Below are 14,737 nucleotides of genomic sequence, written 5' to 3' on the forward strand. Positions count from 1 at the left end.
ACGCTTCGGAGGTAGCGTTTCCTAGGTATTCGATCCCTAGGTCATCAAGATTCCCTGCAGAAGGAAAGAGCGACCCGCTCCAATATTCTTGCCTGGAAAATTCCACGGACAGAGGAGTATGGTGGGCTACCGTCCGTGGGGTCGCAAAGACTCGGACACGACTAAGCGACGGAGCACACGTGTCCATGTTCTACAAACAACCCTAGCGCAGCAGGGTACATCCCGAAGTTAACAGCTTCCTCACTGTTAATAAGAGCCGCGTGCCCAACAATTAGGGTATCCGGAGCAACGCCCCGAAACCAGGCGCGGTGTTAAAAACTCCTCAACGGGAGCGCACTGCTACAGGTTCCTCCTTCCGGGCCAGAGCGAGGCGAGCGCCGGAAACCCCAAAGAGCGTTACCCTGCGGAGCCCACACACGACACGACGCTCGGGGACCCCCAAGCGGACGCTCAAGGAAACACACGACGCAGAAGGCGGCCAACGGCCCAACCGCGGTCGCCGCAGCTGCTCTTACCCGACAGGGCCTCCGCGTCGCGCGTTGCCTCGCCCAGCCCGCCGCAGAGGCTCACGGGACGCGCGGCCGCGGCGGCCCCGCCCACCTCGCCGCGGACGCTCTCGGGACACGTAGTACACCGCCCCCTCCGACCCCGCCCCGGCACCGGCTTAGCGAACGCCCTCGGTGCTCCCTCGGGCCTGACTTCCGGTTTGCCCGCTTGGCCCTGGCTCCGAGCTGCGGACAACCCGGAGGCCGCGTTTCCGGCGCGCGGCGCCCGCCCTCCCGCCGGCCCTTTTGCGGCGTTTCCCCTGCGCGGCGCGCCGCCCGGGCGGGCGCTGACGAGGCCGGCTAACCGGTCTTCTTCGGCAGCGGCTTGGCCCACCTTCAGCGCCTCCGGGCCGCAGCCCACTAGCCGGCCGCGCCGGCCCCGGCCCCGCCGAGGCAGGAGAAATGGGAGTCCCTCCGCGGCGTTCCCGGAGCAGCTGCATTCGTCAGGGAAGCGGCTGTGTCTTCGAGGAAACCGGAAGCCCGCGGTGACCCCTGGCGACCCGGTTTGTTTTCGGTCCGTTTCCAAACACGGGAATCGAAACTCGGCGGCCCTGGGGGCGGCCCCACGGAGCCTGTGTTCTGGGTGAGTAGCCGCTTTGGTCCTGCAGAGGGTGCGGATGGTGGGACCACCCTCGCTGTCGGCGCTTATGGAAAGAGACGGGTCGTTTCTCCAAACCTTGGCGGGGGTACCCAGCCGCTGGGCATCTCGGGTGCCCACCAGGGATGCCCAGCTGGCATCCTGAATCTCGTCCCCTCGCGAGCCGGGCCAGGCCCGCTTGGTTCTCGCCTCTCCCGAGTATTGGTCTTTCTGCCGGTTCTCTGCTGACAGGGGCCCGTTCAGTTTTATGTCATCCAGCGACACCGCATTTAAATTGGAAACCAAAGAGGGGGACGTGTGGCTTGGATGGTCTTGCCTTGGCGATGTACATTACATTACTCAGGACTAAGAGAGAGCCCGTAGTCGTTGGTTCTCCAGTGTCTAACCTGTATACCCAGGATGGTTTTCCATCATTTGTTGAGTGACTGCCACATGCCAGGTAGATTGAGCCCCTCATCCCTACCGACAGGGAGCTCAGATACTCGAAAGTGAAAGAGAATACAGAACCTGAAATACAGATGAAAACCGATTGGTCCAGCATGTGTTAGAGATACGCTGAGATGATCAAAGTCTGTGGCCTACTAGTACTGAAATTGATCCATGCCTCTTAAACCTAAAAGACGTTTGCGTTTTTATGTTTTGGAGTTTTAAATTGGCTTGAACAAGATCTCAAGGCATGGTTTACGTTCCATTTCTCTAGAGTTGTCATATCTAATTCGCCAACCTGTGGGGGAATGGGGCATCCTTCCCAGGTTTGTTAAATTTTATTGCGATGTTGTTTGTAAAATGAGAAGTTGTAAACAAAGGTAAGGTTTTAATGTTAAAGAGACATAGTGAAATGGGAAATGCACCGGATTAAGTGAGAACATTAACTCAAAACCTGAGTGCTGAATTTTCTACTTACTCACTTGACACTGGGTAAGAAACCAACTCTGTCCATTTTCCCTATCTCTGAAATGGGAATAATGCTTCCTCTCCAAGGCATCAAAGCAGTTTCCTGGAGTTTGCTGGCTGTAGAGTCAGCTAGCCATTTTTCATTACTGGCTGCTGTTGCTGCTGCTAAGTCACTTCAGTCGCGTCCGACTCTGTGCGACCCCATAGACGGCAGCCCACCAGGCTCCGCCATCCCTGGGATTCTCCAGGCAAGAACACTGGAGCGGGTTGCCATTTCCTTCTCCAGTGCATGAAAGTGAAAAGTGAAGTTGGTCAGTCGTGTCCGACCCTCAGTGACCCCATGGGCTGCAGCCTTCCAGGCTCCTCAGTCCATGGGATTTTCCAGGCAGGAGTACTGGAGTGGGGTGCCATTGCCTTCTCCGAGCAAATGAGCTAGTTCCCTTAAAAGTCAAAGCATACTGCCTGACATGCCAACACAGAATGTTGTCATGATTATCAAATAAAATGATGTTATGAAGTACTTTATAATCCTTGAAGTAATGAAATCAGTGAAACAATGTTTTTTCTTTTGTACATGTATTCTGGATTAAAATACAGTTGTCTTATCACTACGAGAGCATTATGCTCAGTTGCGTTGAGATGTATTATACTTTATGAAAGGAAAGAAAAGAAGTGGATTGCCTTTCACACCTATGTTAACCCAGAAAGAAACTTATGATTCCTTGGCCATACAAACTGATTTCTTAACTAAAGCGGTTATAAAAAATGATAATGGGGTTTTTCCTACGGTATATCTGATGTCGAGAACGTTTTTGGGCTTTCGCTGGATTGTAGGGTCTTTGAGTGCTGAGGTGCATAGATTAAGTGGTGGTGATTGTTTAGGCGCTCAGTCGTGTCTGACTCTTTGCCACCCCATCGACTGCAGCATGCCAGGCTTCCCTGTCCTTCACCATCTCCTGGAGCTTGCTCAAACTTATGTCCCTTGAGTCGATGATGCCATCCAATCATCTCATCCTCAGATTGAGTGATAGGATCTTGAAAAAAGGCACTCAATGATCGCTTCTTTATAAGCTAGTTAGATCATTCCTTCCCTTAATTCTTGCATTAAAAATAGAAAAAGAAGTAAGTATTGGTTTTCCTCTGTAAGACTTAATTCTTGTTCTGTAGCATATTGACTGATCTTATGAACGGATTTTATGAAGTAGGGATAGTCTGGCTTTTGAGAATTAGAAAGATGATGAAAATTCTAGACAAGATTCACTTCAGGAGGCAATGCAAAGTTGAGGAAAGAGCCTATTAAATAGGCCTTGACGCAAACCTTAGCTCTCTTATACTGCCAGGTGATTATAGACAAATTTCCTCACTTCTTTAAGCCTCTGTGTGCTCATTTGTGTGATAATACCTTTCCGGTCAAGTTTGGTGATGACATGACAAATTATGTGTAGTATATCTTTTACTCAATTCATAGTAAAACTGAATTCTGTTTTAGGTTGCTATACCATGTTTGCATTAACACTTTGTTTTCACAATACAGAAAGGCAGCATCTGAGTGATATTGTTCAACCCCGGCATTTTCCCACAAATAGTGGGAAAACTTAAATCTGGATAGATAAACTAATCAATAATCAAGGTGCCAGATCTTAGAGTCTGGGCTTCAGAATCTCAGGCCAGTGTTTTTCCTACCACTGAGTTCTGCCTTGTCCAGATTCTTATTGGGAAAATAAGAATCCATTTTGTGTTGCCTCTCAGAATGTGGTATTAAGAGCACACATTTGGAAGATGGTTTATTTGGGTTCACATTTGACCTTTGCTGCTGATTCTTTGTGAAGGTGTAAGTAAGGTATTTAATTTTTCTAAGATTTGTTTATATATTAGAATAATAGTACCTACTTGAGAAATAGGAAAATGTATATACAGAAGAAACATTGCTCTGTCCTAATATTATTCGACCCCACTAGGGATTGCAGTCCAAGAGACAGTCTTTCAGAAAGCTCTGAGAGGTCAAAGCATAGTTCTATAAGTTTTTGAGACAGAGGATTGTATGTCAAATGACATATTACTGACAGTTCACACAGTCCAGATCTAAATGTACAAAGTGAATAAGTGGTCATGGGTCATTGTGGCCTTTTACAAGATTAAGAAGGAAGTTATTTCCTAAGGAGTTCTGGTTAATGCAAATCCACAACACACATTAAAGGAAGGGAGGAGGCTCAAAAGGGTAGAAAAAAATTTTATGTTTAAATTTTTCTCATCTTGTCATAAAATATGAATGTTATCTCATCAGTTTCCCCCCCTTGATCATTAATTTTTTGATAGCATTTGGTGATCAAATATTTGGTTCCCTGATGCCAGGGCAGTTGCTTACGTGCCCTGGGTCCATCATGTCCTTTGGTTGTGGGTCTTAATAGCTGATTTTAAGGAGTTGTATCAGTAAGGTGTCTGGTGAGGACTACTGGTCAGTTCCAGTGTCTGATAGGACTTCTGCCCGTTCTGCCTTGCATTTGCATTGTGCATGTTCATTAGTCTATAGACAACTATCTATGTGATCAAAACTGACAGTAGGAGAACTTTCCTGGCAGTCCAGTGGTTAGTACACTAGTTTCCACTGCAGTGTTGGATTCCTGACCAGGAAACCAGGATCCTGCCTACCATGCTACATGGCGAAAAAATTGGAGGGGCGGAAATTGACAATAGAAGTAACAGTGCCAGTAGTAAATGTTTAAGCCAAGATCCTCCTAAAGTAAAGCATTTTCATAGTACGGTTTCTAAACTGGGAGCAAATTTGACTCTTCAAATATATTATAAGATGGGTTAACAAATATCTCGGCTAAATGGTCTTACCGTTGGAAAACTGATAGAAACCCCGCTGCTGCTGCTGCTAAGTCACTTCAGTCGTGTCCGACTCTGTGTGACCCCATAGATGGCAGCCCACCAGGATCCTCTGTCCCTGGGATTCTCCAGGCAAGAACACTGGACTGGGTTGCCATTTCCTTCTCCAATGCATGAAAGTGAAAAGTGAACGTGAAGTCGCTCAGTCATGTCTGACTCTTCACAACCCCATGGACTGCAGCCTACCAGGCTCCTCCGGCCATGGGATTTTCCAGGCAGGAGTACTGGAGAATATAAGCATTAAAGGCAAATTGGAGGTTTGTTTCCAAAGGCTATCCATAGACGACCTTCAGGCCAGAGGAAACCAATTGTGAGCGTTCTAACCAACCTGGAGAGAGCTGGGGCCATACACTTGTTCTGTAACTCCATTAGGTTCATTAGGAGCTACCCAGTACTTAGCATCTAGTGGAAAAGAGTGATTATGGCCAGGTTCAGAACAGGTGTCATTAACTGGCCAGGTAAGAAGGTCCCACGTAGTGGCATTAGAAGTAGTGGGTACTATGTATAGTATTAGAGTTACTTCTAAAATAAAATAAGGGCCATCCAGTTAGAGCCTTGGAGAAGGCAATGGCAACCAACTCCAGTACTCTTGCCTGGAAAATCCCATAGACGGAGGAGCCTGGTAGGCTGCGGTCCATGGAGTCGCAAAGAGTCGGACACAACTGAGTGACTTCACTTTCACTTTTCACTTTCATGCATTGGAGAAGGAAATGGCAACCCACTCCAGTGTTCTTGCCTTGTTCTGGCGGAGCCTGGTGGGCTGCCATCTATGGGGTCGCACAGTCGGACACGACTGAAGTGAATTAGCAGCAGTTAGAGCCTTGGAGAGGAGAAATCCACGAAGGAAACCTAGGAATATTGGACATAAGTCCACAAACCTATGGTTTGTTTGGCTTGATTTTTGAAACTTGCAAATGATTGAGCCCGAGGAAGAAATACATTGGGTTTATAAGCAAAAGTGTGAGCAATTGTCAAAGTAATCGTATGGAGGCTTGGTCTGGCTGTTTGGGTCAGCTCTCTACTTCAGGTGTCGTTTTTTCATCCTCGTCTGGTGGTGCTGATCCTAGTTAGTCAAAGTCAGGTGTCAGAAACAGGAGTTACAGTTCATTCAGGAGTGGAGGCCTGCTGTGGGCCCTGTCCTGCATAGCTGTAAAGAGTCTTTTGTTGATGTCTTTTCCAGTGTGCATAATCCCTTGGTTGCAAGTCATGGTGAGATCTTCATTCAAAAATAGATTATTGTGATAGGCTTTAGAAACAAACATAGAGTGTTGTTTTAATAATTTGATTCAATTTTACAGTAATAAAACGAGAAGCCATCTGAGAAGTGAGTCTTAGACAGTGAATATAAAAAAAAACCACCCTCAATTAACAAAACTAGAATTTAATATCTACTGATGCATTATCTTTTTCTCTGTGAAATTACCTTTGTAACAACCAAATATAGCCAAATTAAGACTTAGTGTAGTTAATAAGACTTATTGTATGGTTAACTGACCGCATGCTCAGTTGCTCAGTGGTGTCGGACTCTTTGTAACCCCCTGGACTGTAGCCTGTCAGGCTCCTCTGTCCTTGGGATTTCCCAGGCAAGAATACTCGAGTGAATTGCCATTTCATTTGCCAGGGAATTTCCTGACCCAAGGATCGAACGCACCTCTCCTGCAATGTCAGGTGGATTCTTTACCAGCGAGCCACCTGGGGAGCCCAGTTGACCACACAGCCTCTTATAAGTAGGCTGTATTGGAACTTTTCGTAAGGAATCTTAGATTAAACCTTCGAAAGGCCTCTCAAGGCCAGATAGGAGAAGGCAATGACACCCCACTCCAGTACTCTTGCCTGGAGAATCCCACGGTCGGAGGAGCCTGGTGAGCTGCAGTCCATGGGGTCACGGAGAGTCGGGCACAACTGAGCGACTTCACTTTCACTTTTCACTTTCACCCATTGGAGAAGGAAATGGCAACCCACTCCAGTGTTCTTGCCTGGAGAATCCCAGGGACGGGGGAGCCTGGTGGGCTGCCATCTATGGGATCGCACAGAGTCGGACACGACTGAAGCGACTTAGCAGCAGCAGCAGCAGCAAGGCCAGATAAGTTACACCAGGAGGTTGCCACGGACTCTTCTACAGTATCTGTAGATTTGGGTGAATTCCTCTTTGAGGTCCCCGAAATACCTGAGGTTCGTGCATCTCTTAGATGGTAGGTGGTAGCCTTCTTTACAGAGAAGGCAGTGGCACCCCACTCCAGTACTCTTGCCTGGGAAATCCATGGACGGAGGAGCCTGGTAGGCTGCAGCCCGTGGGGTCACTAAGGGTCAGACACGACTGAGCGACTTCACTTCGGCTTTTCTCTTTCATGCATTGGAGAAGGAAATGGCAACCCACTCCAGTATTCTTGCCTGGAGAATCGCAGGGACAGCGGAGCCTGGTGGGCTGATGTCTGTGGGGTCGCAGAGAGTCGGACACAACTGAAGCGACTTAGCAGCAGCAGCAGCAGCAGCCTTCTTTATTTACCTGATAAACGTGCTGGAACCTAAGAATTTCCAGTTCCTGGAGGGATCAGGTAGAGAGAAAAGATGTGGTTGGATGTGTGCTCAGTCGCACACATGTATAAATCTTAATTGTGTTGAATTTTATTTCTGACTTTGCAACTCGATGGACTGTCGCCCGCCAGGCTTCTCTGTCCATGGGATTCTCCAGGCAAGAATACTGGAGTGGGTTGCCATTCCCTTCTGCAGGGGATCTTCCCCAACCCATCGAACCCGGGTCTCCTACGCTGCAGGCAGACCCTTCACCATCTTAGCTACCAGATGGAAGGCGGTTCAGGCAGAGGGTGCCTGCGGCAGGCACTCACAGCGGGACAAGCGGGAGCAGTGGCTGCATCAGTCTTTGGCCAGTGTAGCCTGATAGGCTGCAGTCCATGGGGTCGCGAAGAGTCAGACACGACTGAGCGACTTCACTTTCACTTTTCACTTTCTTGCATTGGAGAAGGAAATGGCAACCCACTCCAGTGTTCTTGCCTAGAGAATCCCAGGGACAGCAGAGCCTGGTGGGCTGCTGTCTGGGGTCGCACAGAGTCGGACACGACTGACGCGGCTTAGCGGCAGCAGTAGCAGGAGCTAGCCCTACAAATATTTTCTCCTGCTATAATTCAGTTTTAGAAATCAGAAAAACTTTTATTTAAATTTTTTATTTTTTAAATTGTGAAAGTATGATAACACATTTATGGGAGATTTGGAAAATACAAAACAAAGTTACATATAGTTCCACTTTATATTACAATTATTTTTTAAGTAACTAAACAAAGATTTTTAGTTGGAATTTCAATGTGAAACTCTCAAAACTTAATAGAATGAGTAGACAGAAAAGTAGAAGGATATAGTAGACCTAAAAAGCCCTATGAACCAATTCAGCATAATTAAGATTTATACAGGTTTTATACAAATTCTGTTCAGGTTCCCAGGAGACACTGCAACATAGCCAGGGACATAAAACAAGGTGCAAAATGTCATCGTCTAAAGATTTTGAAATCATAGAGTCTGTTCTCTTATCCCGTGGAATTATGTTAGAAATGAATATCAAAAGATATTTTAAAATAACCCACATGTTTTCAAGTACAATGTGACATTTTCCAAGAGAGATCTCTGACTTAGCCATGAAAGCCTTGAGAAGGTTAAAAGACTGAACAAACACAGAGGGTGATTGCAGAGAATAAAGTATTTAAATGAGAAATTGATATGAAAGATAACTTTAAAAACCTCATGTATGTGGAAATTAGATGTCCACTTTTAAATGATGGATGTATCCAAGAAGCCATAACAAGGAAAACTAGAAAATATTTATAACAATAAAAAGGAAAAGAGAATTTACTAGAAAATATTTATAACAATAAAAAAGAAAAGAGAATTTATCGGAGTTTGTGGCATGCCGCTGAAGGTGCTCAGTGCAGCTGAGTGCATTGTGGACTCTTGATTAAGGTGGGAAAGCAATAATGGACACGAGCATAAAGTTTTGTGGGGTTTGAATAGAATCTGTACTTTAGTTAATAGTTGTTTGGTTTTTTTAAATGACGTAGTATATTTCCTGATATTCTCAGAATTGGATTAGAAGTTTCAAGCCTCATTCAAATAGTTTTTTTAAAAAATCACTAAAATAATAAGCATTCTAGACTTTTGGCAGTAATACTAGATGCCAGAATAAATGGAACTGTTATCAAAGTTTCAAGTGAATATGGTTACACATCTATCATTCTGTTCATACTTGGTCAAACAAGTGAAACCAAAATATCATAAATTTTTTAGCTAAGCAGAAATTCTTAAGTTTTCTGAAGTATATATATTATACTGTATATATAGGTATGTATATAGGTATGCAAAAGCTTTTCTGCTACACTTGATAAAGGCTTGAGAAAGAAGAGTAACAAAAAAAGGTGGAGAAATTGGAAAATATAAACTAAGTGAAATGGGAGCACTGAATATGAAATAGAAAAAGTGAAACACACTGGAAAGAACTAGAAATAAAGATCATCATATAGTCCTGTTGTCTGCAAACATGGCTGCTCGTTAGAGTCATACCTAGAGCTTTGGAGGAAAACCAGTACCTAGGCACCTGTATTTTTCAAAAAATTCCAAGATTATGTGAATGTGCATCCAGATTTTAAAAAGCAATTATAGGTTTTTCTATTAAATGGTAGCTTTTGTGATACAGAACTCTATTATTTTCTGTTGACCAATCATGATACAGTGGTATTAAAATGAACAATATATAATCACAATAGTAAAAGATGTTTATCAGCTTTCACAAAAAATAGTTGCCAACCATAAGGGAAGCATGATTAACCTGAGTATAAAATAATTACAATTTGAGGGGTTAAGTAGAGTGATGTAAGTGGAAGTACATATGTGCATATGTTTTCATCCACACAGCCCAGTGTATGTCTTTGGTACATTTAATCCATTTACATTTAAGGTAATTATTGACCTATATGATCCTATTATCATTTTCTTAATTGTTTGGAGTTTATTCTTCGCAGGTTTTTTCCTTCTCTTGTGTTTCCTGCCTAGAGAAGTTCCTTTAGCATTTGTTGTAAAGGTTGTTTGGTGGTGCTCAGTTCTCGTTAACTTTTGCTTGTCTGAAAACCTTTTCATTTCTCTGTCAAATTTGAACAAGCATCTTGCTGGGTCAAGTATTCATGGTTTTAAGTTCTTCACTTTTATCACTTTAAATATATCATGCCATTCCCTTCTGGCTTGAAGAGTGTCTGTTGAGAAATCAGCTGAAAACCTTACGAGAGTTCTGTTGTATGCTATTTGTTGTTTTTCCGTGTTTCTTCTAAGATTTTATCTTTGTCTATAATTTCTGTCAGTTTGATTACTATGTGTGGTCCTCCTTGGGTTTATCTTGCCTGGAACTCTCTGCACTTCCTGAGCTTGGTTGACTTTTTCCTTTCCCATGTTAGAGAAGTTTTCAGCTATTATCTCTTCATATATGTCCTCAGGTCCTTTCTCTCTCTCTCTCCTCCCCTTCTGGGACCCCTATAATGTGAAGGTTGTTGCATTTAATGTTGTTCCGGAGGACTCGTAGGCTGTCTTCTTTGGGTTTTTTTCCCCATTCTTTTCTCAATATTGCGTTTCGCAGCAGCGGTTTCCACCATTCTGTCTTGCGGGTCACTCACCGTCCTGCTGCCTCAGGTGTTCTGCTGTTGGTCCCTTCTAACGTATTGTTCATCTCTGTTCTTCCATTCTTCTAGTCTTTGGTAAACATTTCTTGGATCTTCTCCTTTCTTTTTCTGAGACCCTGGGTCATCTTCACTATTGTTATTTGGAATTCTTTTTCTGGAAGGTTGCCTAGCTCCACTTCATTTAGTTCTTTTTGTGGAAGTTTGTCCTGTTCTTTCTTCTGGGAGTTAACCCTCTGCCTTTTCATTTCAGTTATTCTGTGGTTGTAGTGTTCAGTCTGGAACCTGTGGGACTACAGGTCTTCTTGCTTCTGTCTGCCCCCTGGTGGATGAGGCTGATGGGAGGGCCTGCTGGGGAAATCTGGGCATGCTTATAGCATGTTGAAAAGCAGAGACATTACTTTGCCAACAAAGGTCTGTCTAGTCAAGGCGATGGTTTTTCCAGTGGTCATGTATGGATGTGAGAGCTGGACTGTGAAGAAAGCTGAGTGCCGAGAAATTGATGCTTTTGAACTGTGGTGTTGGAGAAGACTCTTGAGAGTCTCTTGGACTGCAAAGAGATCCAACCAGTCCATTCTAAAGGAGATCAGCCCTGGGATTTCTTTGCAAGGACTGATGCTGAAGCTGAAACTCCAATACTTTGGCCACCTCATGCGAAGAGTTGACTCATTGGAGAAGACTCTGATGCTGGGAGGGATTGGGGGCAGGAGGAGAAGGGGACGGCAGAGGATGAGATGGCTGGATGGTATCACGGACTCGATGGACGTGAGTGTGAGTGAACTCCGGGAGTTGGTGATGGACAGGGAGGCCTGGTGTGCTGCGATTCATGGGGTCGCAAAGAGTCGGACACGACTGAGTGACTGAACTGAACTGATGCTCTGTGAAACCTTAATCCAGGATCTGCTGATGGGTGGGGCTGTGCTCCCTCCTGTTGGTTGTTCAGCCTGAGGTGATGAGCTCTATGATAGGCTCAGTGGTGACCTCCAAGAGGTCTCACTTGCCAAGGGGCACCTCCTAGGACTGCTGCTGCCAGTTCCCCTGCCCCTGTGGCAGGCACTGCTGACTCACACCTTCACAAGAGACCCTCCAACACTAGCAGGTAGGTCTGGTTCAGTCTCCTTCCCCCTGGGTCCTAGTGCATGCAGGATTTTGTTTGTGCCCTCCAAGAGTGGAGTATCTGTTTCCACCTGGCCTTTGGAAGTCATGAAATCAAATCCTGCTGGCCTTCAAAGTCAAATTCCCTGAGATTCCGAGTCCCTGTTGACTAAAAAGATGCAAAGCATGAGAGTTCCAAGGTAAGTTGTAATTGGGGCAGAGTGAGGACTACAGCCCGGGAGACAGCACCTCAGGTAGCTCTGAGAAAGTTAGAGGCAGTGGAGAAAAGTCAATATAGAAGATTTTGGTGAAAGGGGAGTTCAGTGCAATCAGCCCTCACTTTATATAAGGAGCTAATGTCACCACAAAGGGATTGAGTGCTTTTCTAGATATGAAGAGATATAAGGATCCCTTGGGATCATGAAATAAGTTCCTGAAAATAAGTATCTAAAGACCTGTTATACCAGTTTCCCTGGAGCGCAGAGGTCCCCACTCTCCACCCTGAATTCAAGGGGTGTCACAGGCCAGCAGCTGCAGCAGCACAGGCTTCAGCCTCCACAGAGGCAGATGCCAGATGCCCTTGTTGTTGCTCACTCGCTGGAAAATGCTCTTGGCAAGTGCCAGGTTGCGGTGGACGTTCCTTTGCTGGATCCCGAGGCTGGGGAGCCTGACATAGGGCTCCAGATCTTTCTAAGAGTGGGACAACTTCTTTGGTATTATTGTTCTCCAGTTTGTAGGTCACCCATCTGGCAAGTGTGGAATTTGATTTTATCGTGATTGTGCCCCGCCCCCCCGCCACTGTCTTGTTGTGGCTTCTCCTCTGTCTTTGGACACGGGGTGTCGTTCTTTGGTGGGTCCCAGTGTCAGTCTGTTGATGGTTGTTCAGCTGCCAGTTGTGATTTCGGTGCTTTTGGAGGAGAAGGTGAGCACACGTCCTTCTGCTGCACCATCTTAATTTGAGCTCTCTAGAAATGAGATTAACTCTTACCACCCTTGTTTCTAGTAGACCGTGCAGGCAGGGTTCCAGGCAACAAACTGACAAGGTAAGAATTAACCTTCTGCTGGCCTCTCTAACTGTGCGTGCAAAGATCAGGTTTGGAATGCCAAAAAAGAGCCCCATCTTGGCTGTTACGGCCAGGATTCCTTTATTTCCTAATTAAGGAAGCCCTTGGAAGCGTGTCTAAACCCAGCTGTATTCCCATAGATGGCAGTCTGTCTAGGAGCTGTTTGGTCTTTAAGACGAAGTTTCCCATTATCAGTTTGGTACTTTAGTGCAGATATGAGACATGCTCTGAACAGCTCTGTAAAGATGGGACTGTGGATGAGACGTGTGCTGTTTATCCTTGGACCAGTTCCACTCTTAACATTTCTCGGTTTTTCCCTCCTGCAGTGTATCCTCTGAGAGTGCTCAGGGTGAAACAGGTCTTTGTGGGGCTCCCGGGCAGGAAGGCTTTCTTAACTCCAGCCTTCGCTGTGAGTCCCAAAGGGCAGATTCTGAACTGTTGCTAATGCAATGATCCCGGAAGGGAATGGATTTAAAGACAGGGGATGGGCAACCAAGAAATAGTAGTGCAGGCTTGGAGCAGGGTCCCGGTTCCACCTCAGGGGCACAGTAACAGTGTCTTTCAGTTCTTTAAGATGGCAGCATTCTTCATACCAGAGAAAGGCCACCTGAGGCTACATTAAAGAGAATCTCAGCAAGATTGCCTGAGGCCAGATTAGTGGACTACAGGCCCTGCACACTCCCTAATCTTGCCAGCAGCTCTGCCCTTGAACCAAGTGTCTCCTTAAATCCTCGGTTGGGAGACAGCTTTCAGGGCAGGAGCCTCCTGTGCCCTTTTCCCTGACAAAGCAGTGAAGCTGTTCTGTTCTGTTGGGTTGGCCGAGAGGTTCCTTTAGATTTTCCTGTAAGAGGCTATGGAAAAAACCCAAACTTACTCTTTGGCTAACCCCATTCTTCACCCAAAACCCTGTCTCCGAGATTTGATTTGGCACCAGTTCACAGAGGCCAAGTTTTGGCATCGAGCACAAGACGAAGGGACTGTGCAGGGTGCACCCTTGGAAGAGCTGTACTTACTTAACGGTTGTGGTGGGTTACCTCGTAGGGCTGCAGCGTCATGAGGGTTGGTCCTCAGATACTTCCACTAAGTTCTTAGGAGCAGGCGACTCTTCTTCTTCAGAGCGGAATTAATTGATTCTCTCACTAGCAAAAGTTCGGTCAGACCATATATTGACTTGTTTTTAAAATTTAAATCGGACAAAAACCGTAAGTCCCCTGCCTAGGAAATTCATGGTCATCCTTCAGACTTAATAAGGTAAAGCACCTTGAATAAAATTTTTAAGATCATTACTTAAAAGTAATGAAACCCATATATCAGGAGAACTCACCAGAACACATGAGCTGGTGGGGCTCAGGGAGCCTATGCTGGTTCTGAGCACTGGTTCAAGGTAGACTCGCTGGTGGTAAGATATGCATGTCAATGAAAAGATGAGCAAGTCTATCTGAGAAAGAAATGGAAAATGTTATTTGAGCCAACTTGGAGTTTGTACCGGGAGACATTCTTTCAGAACGTTTTGAGGACTGCTCCACCTATTAGAGGTCAGAGTATGATCACGTTTTTGAAACAAAAGGTTATACTTTAAGTGATGTATTATTGACAGTTTATATACAGTCTAAGGAAAAGGCAGTGGCACCCCACTCCAGTACTTTTGCCTGGAAAATCCCATGGACAGAGGAGCCTGGTGGCTGCAGTCCATGGGGTCGCACAGAGTCGGACACGACTGAAGCGACTTAGCAGCAGCATACAGCCTAAATCTGCAGATGCCAAGTGAGTGGTAGGTCGTGGGTCATGGGGGCCCCTAGGAACATTCAGGAGGGACGTTATCTCCTAAGAGGCCTGGCTAATACACATGCACAGGGAAGGGAGGCGATCTGGAGAGGCTGAAGAAACGTTCATGTTTAAACTTTTCTTGTCTTGCCTTAACACCTTCCAGGTTTCTCTGGCTGATCTAAGGATTAAATTGACACGAGGTAGTTTAACAGGAGA

The 14,737-nt window shown here is 45.7% G+C and overlaps 2 protein-coding genes across 2 annotated transcripts in view; one reads left to right on the top strand and one right to left on the bottom strand.

The window, feature by feature from the left end:
• Nucleotides 1–10,645, bottom strand: part of ZCWPW2 (zinc finger CW-type and PWWP domain containing 2) — a 149,798-nt gene extending 139,153 nt beyond the window's left edge. The window contains exons 1-2 of the mRNA XM_052644491.1: nt 10,593–10,645; nt 516–1,459 (exon numbers count right to left, since the gene is read on the bottom strand). Of these exons, the coding sequence (XP_052500451.1) occupies nt 516–1,459; nt 10,593–10,645 (997 nt within the window). The remainder of the gene's footprint in view (nt 1–515; nt 1,460–10,592) is intronic.
• The window catches only part of AZI2 (5-azacytidine induced 2), a 35,205-nt gene continuing 21,318 nt past the window's right edge, over nt 851–14,737 (top strand). The window contains exon 1 of the mRNA XM_052639302.1: nt 851–1,128. The gene's annotated coding sequence lies outside the window, so the exon portion shown is untranslated. The remainder of the gene's footprint in view (nt 1,129–14,737) is intronic.

Source organism: Budorcas taxicolor, chromosome 1 (assembly GCF_023091745.1).
Source record: "Budorcas taxicolor isolate Tak-1 chromosome 1, Takin1.1, whole genome shotgun sequence".
NCBI classification, from domain to species: domain Eukaryota; kingdom Metazoa; phylum Chordata; class Mammalia; order Artiodactyla; family Bovidae; genus Budorcas; species Budorcas taxicolor.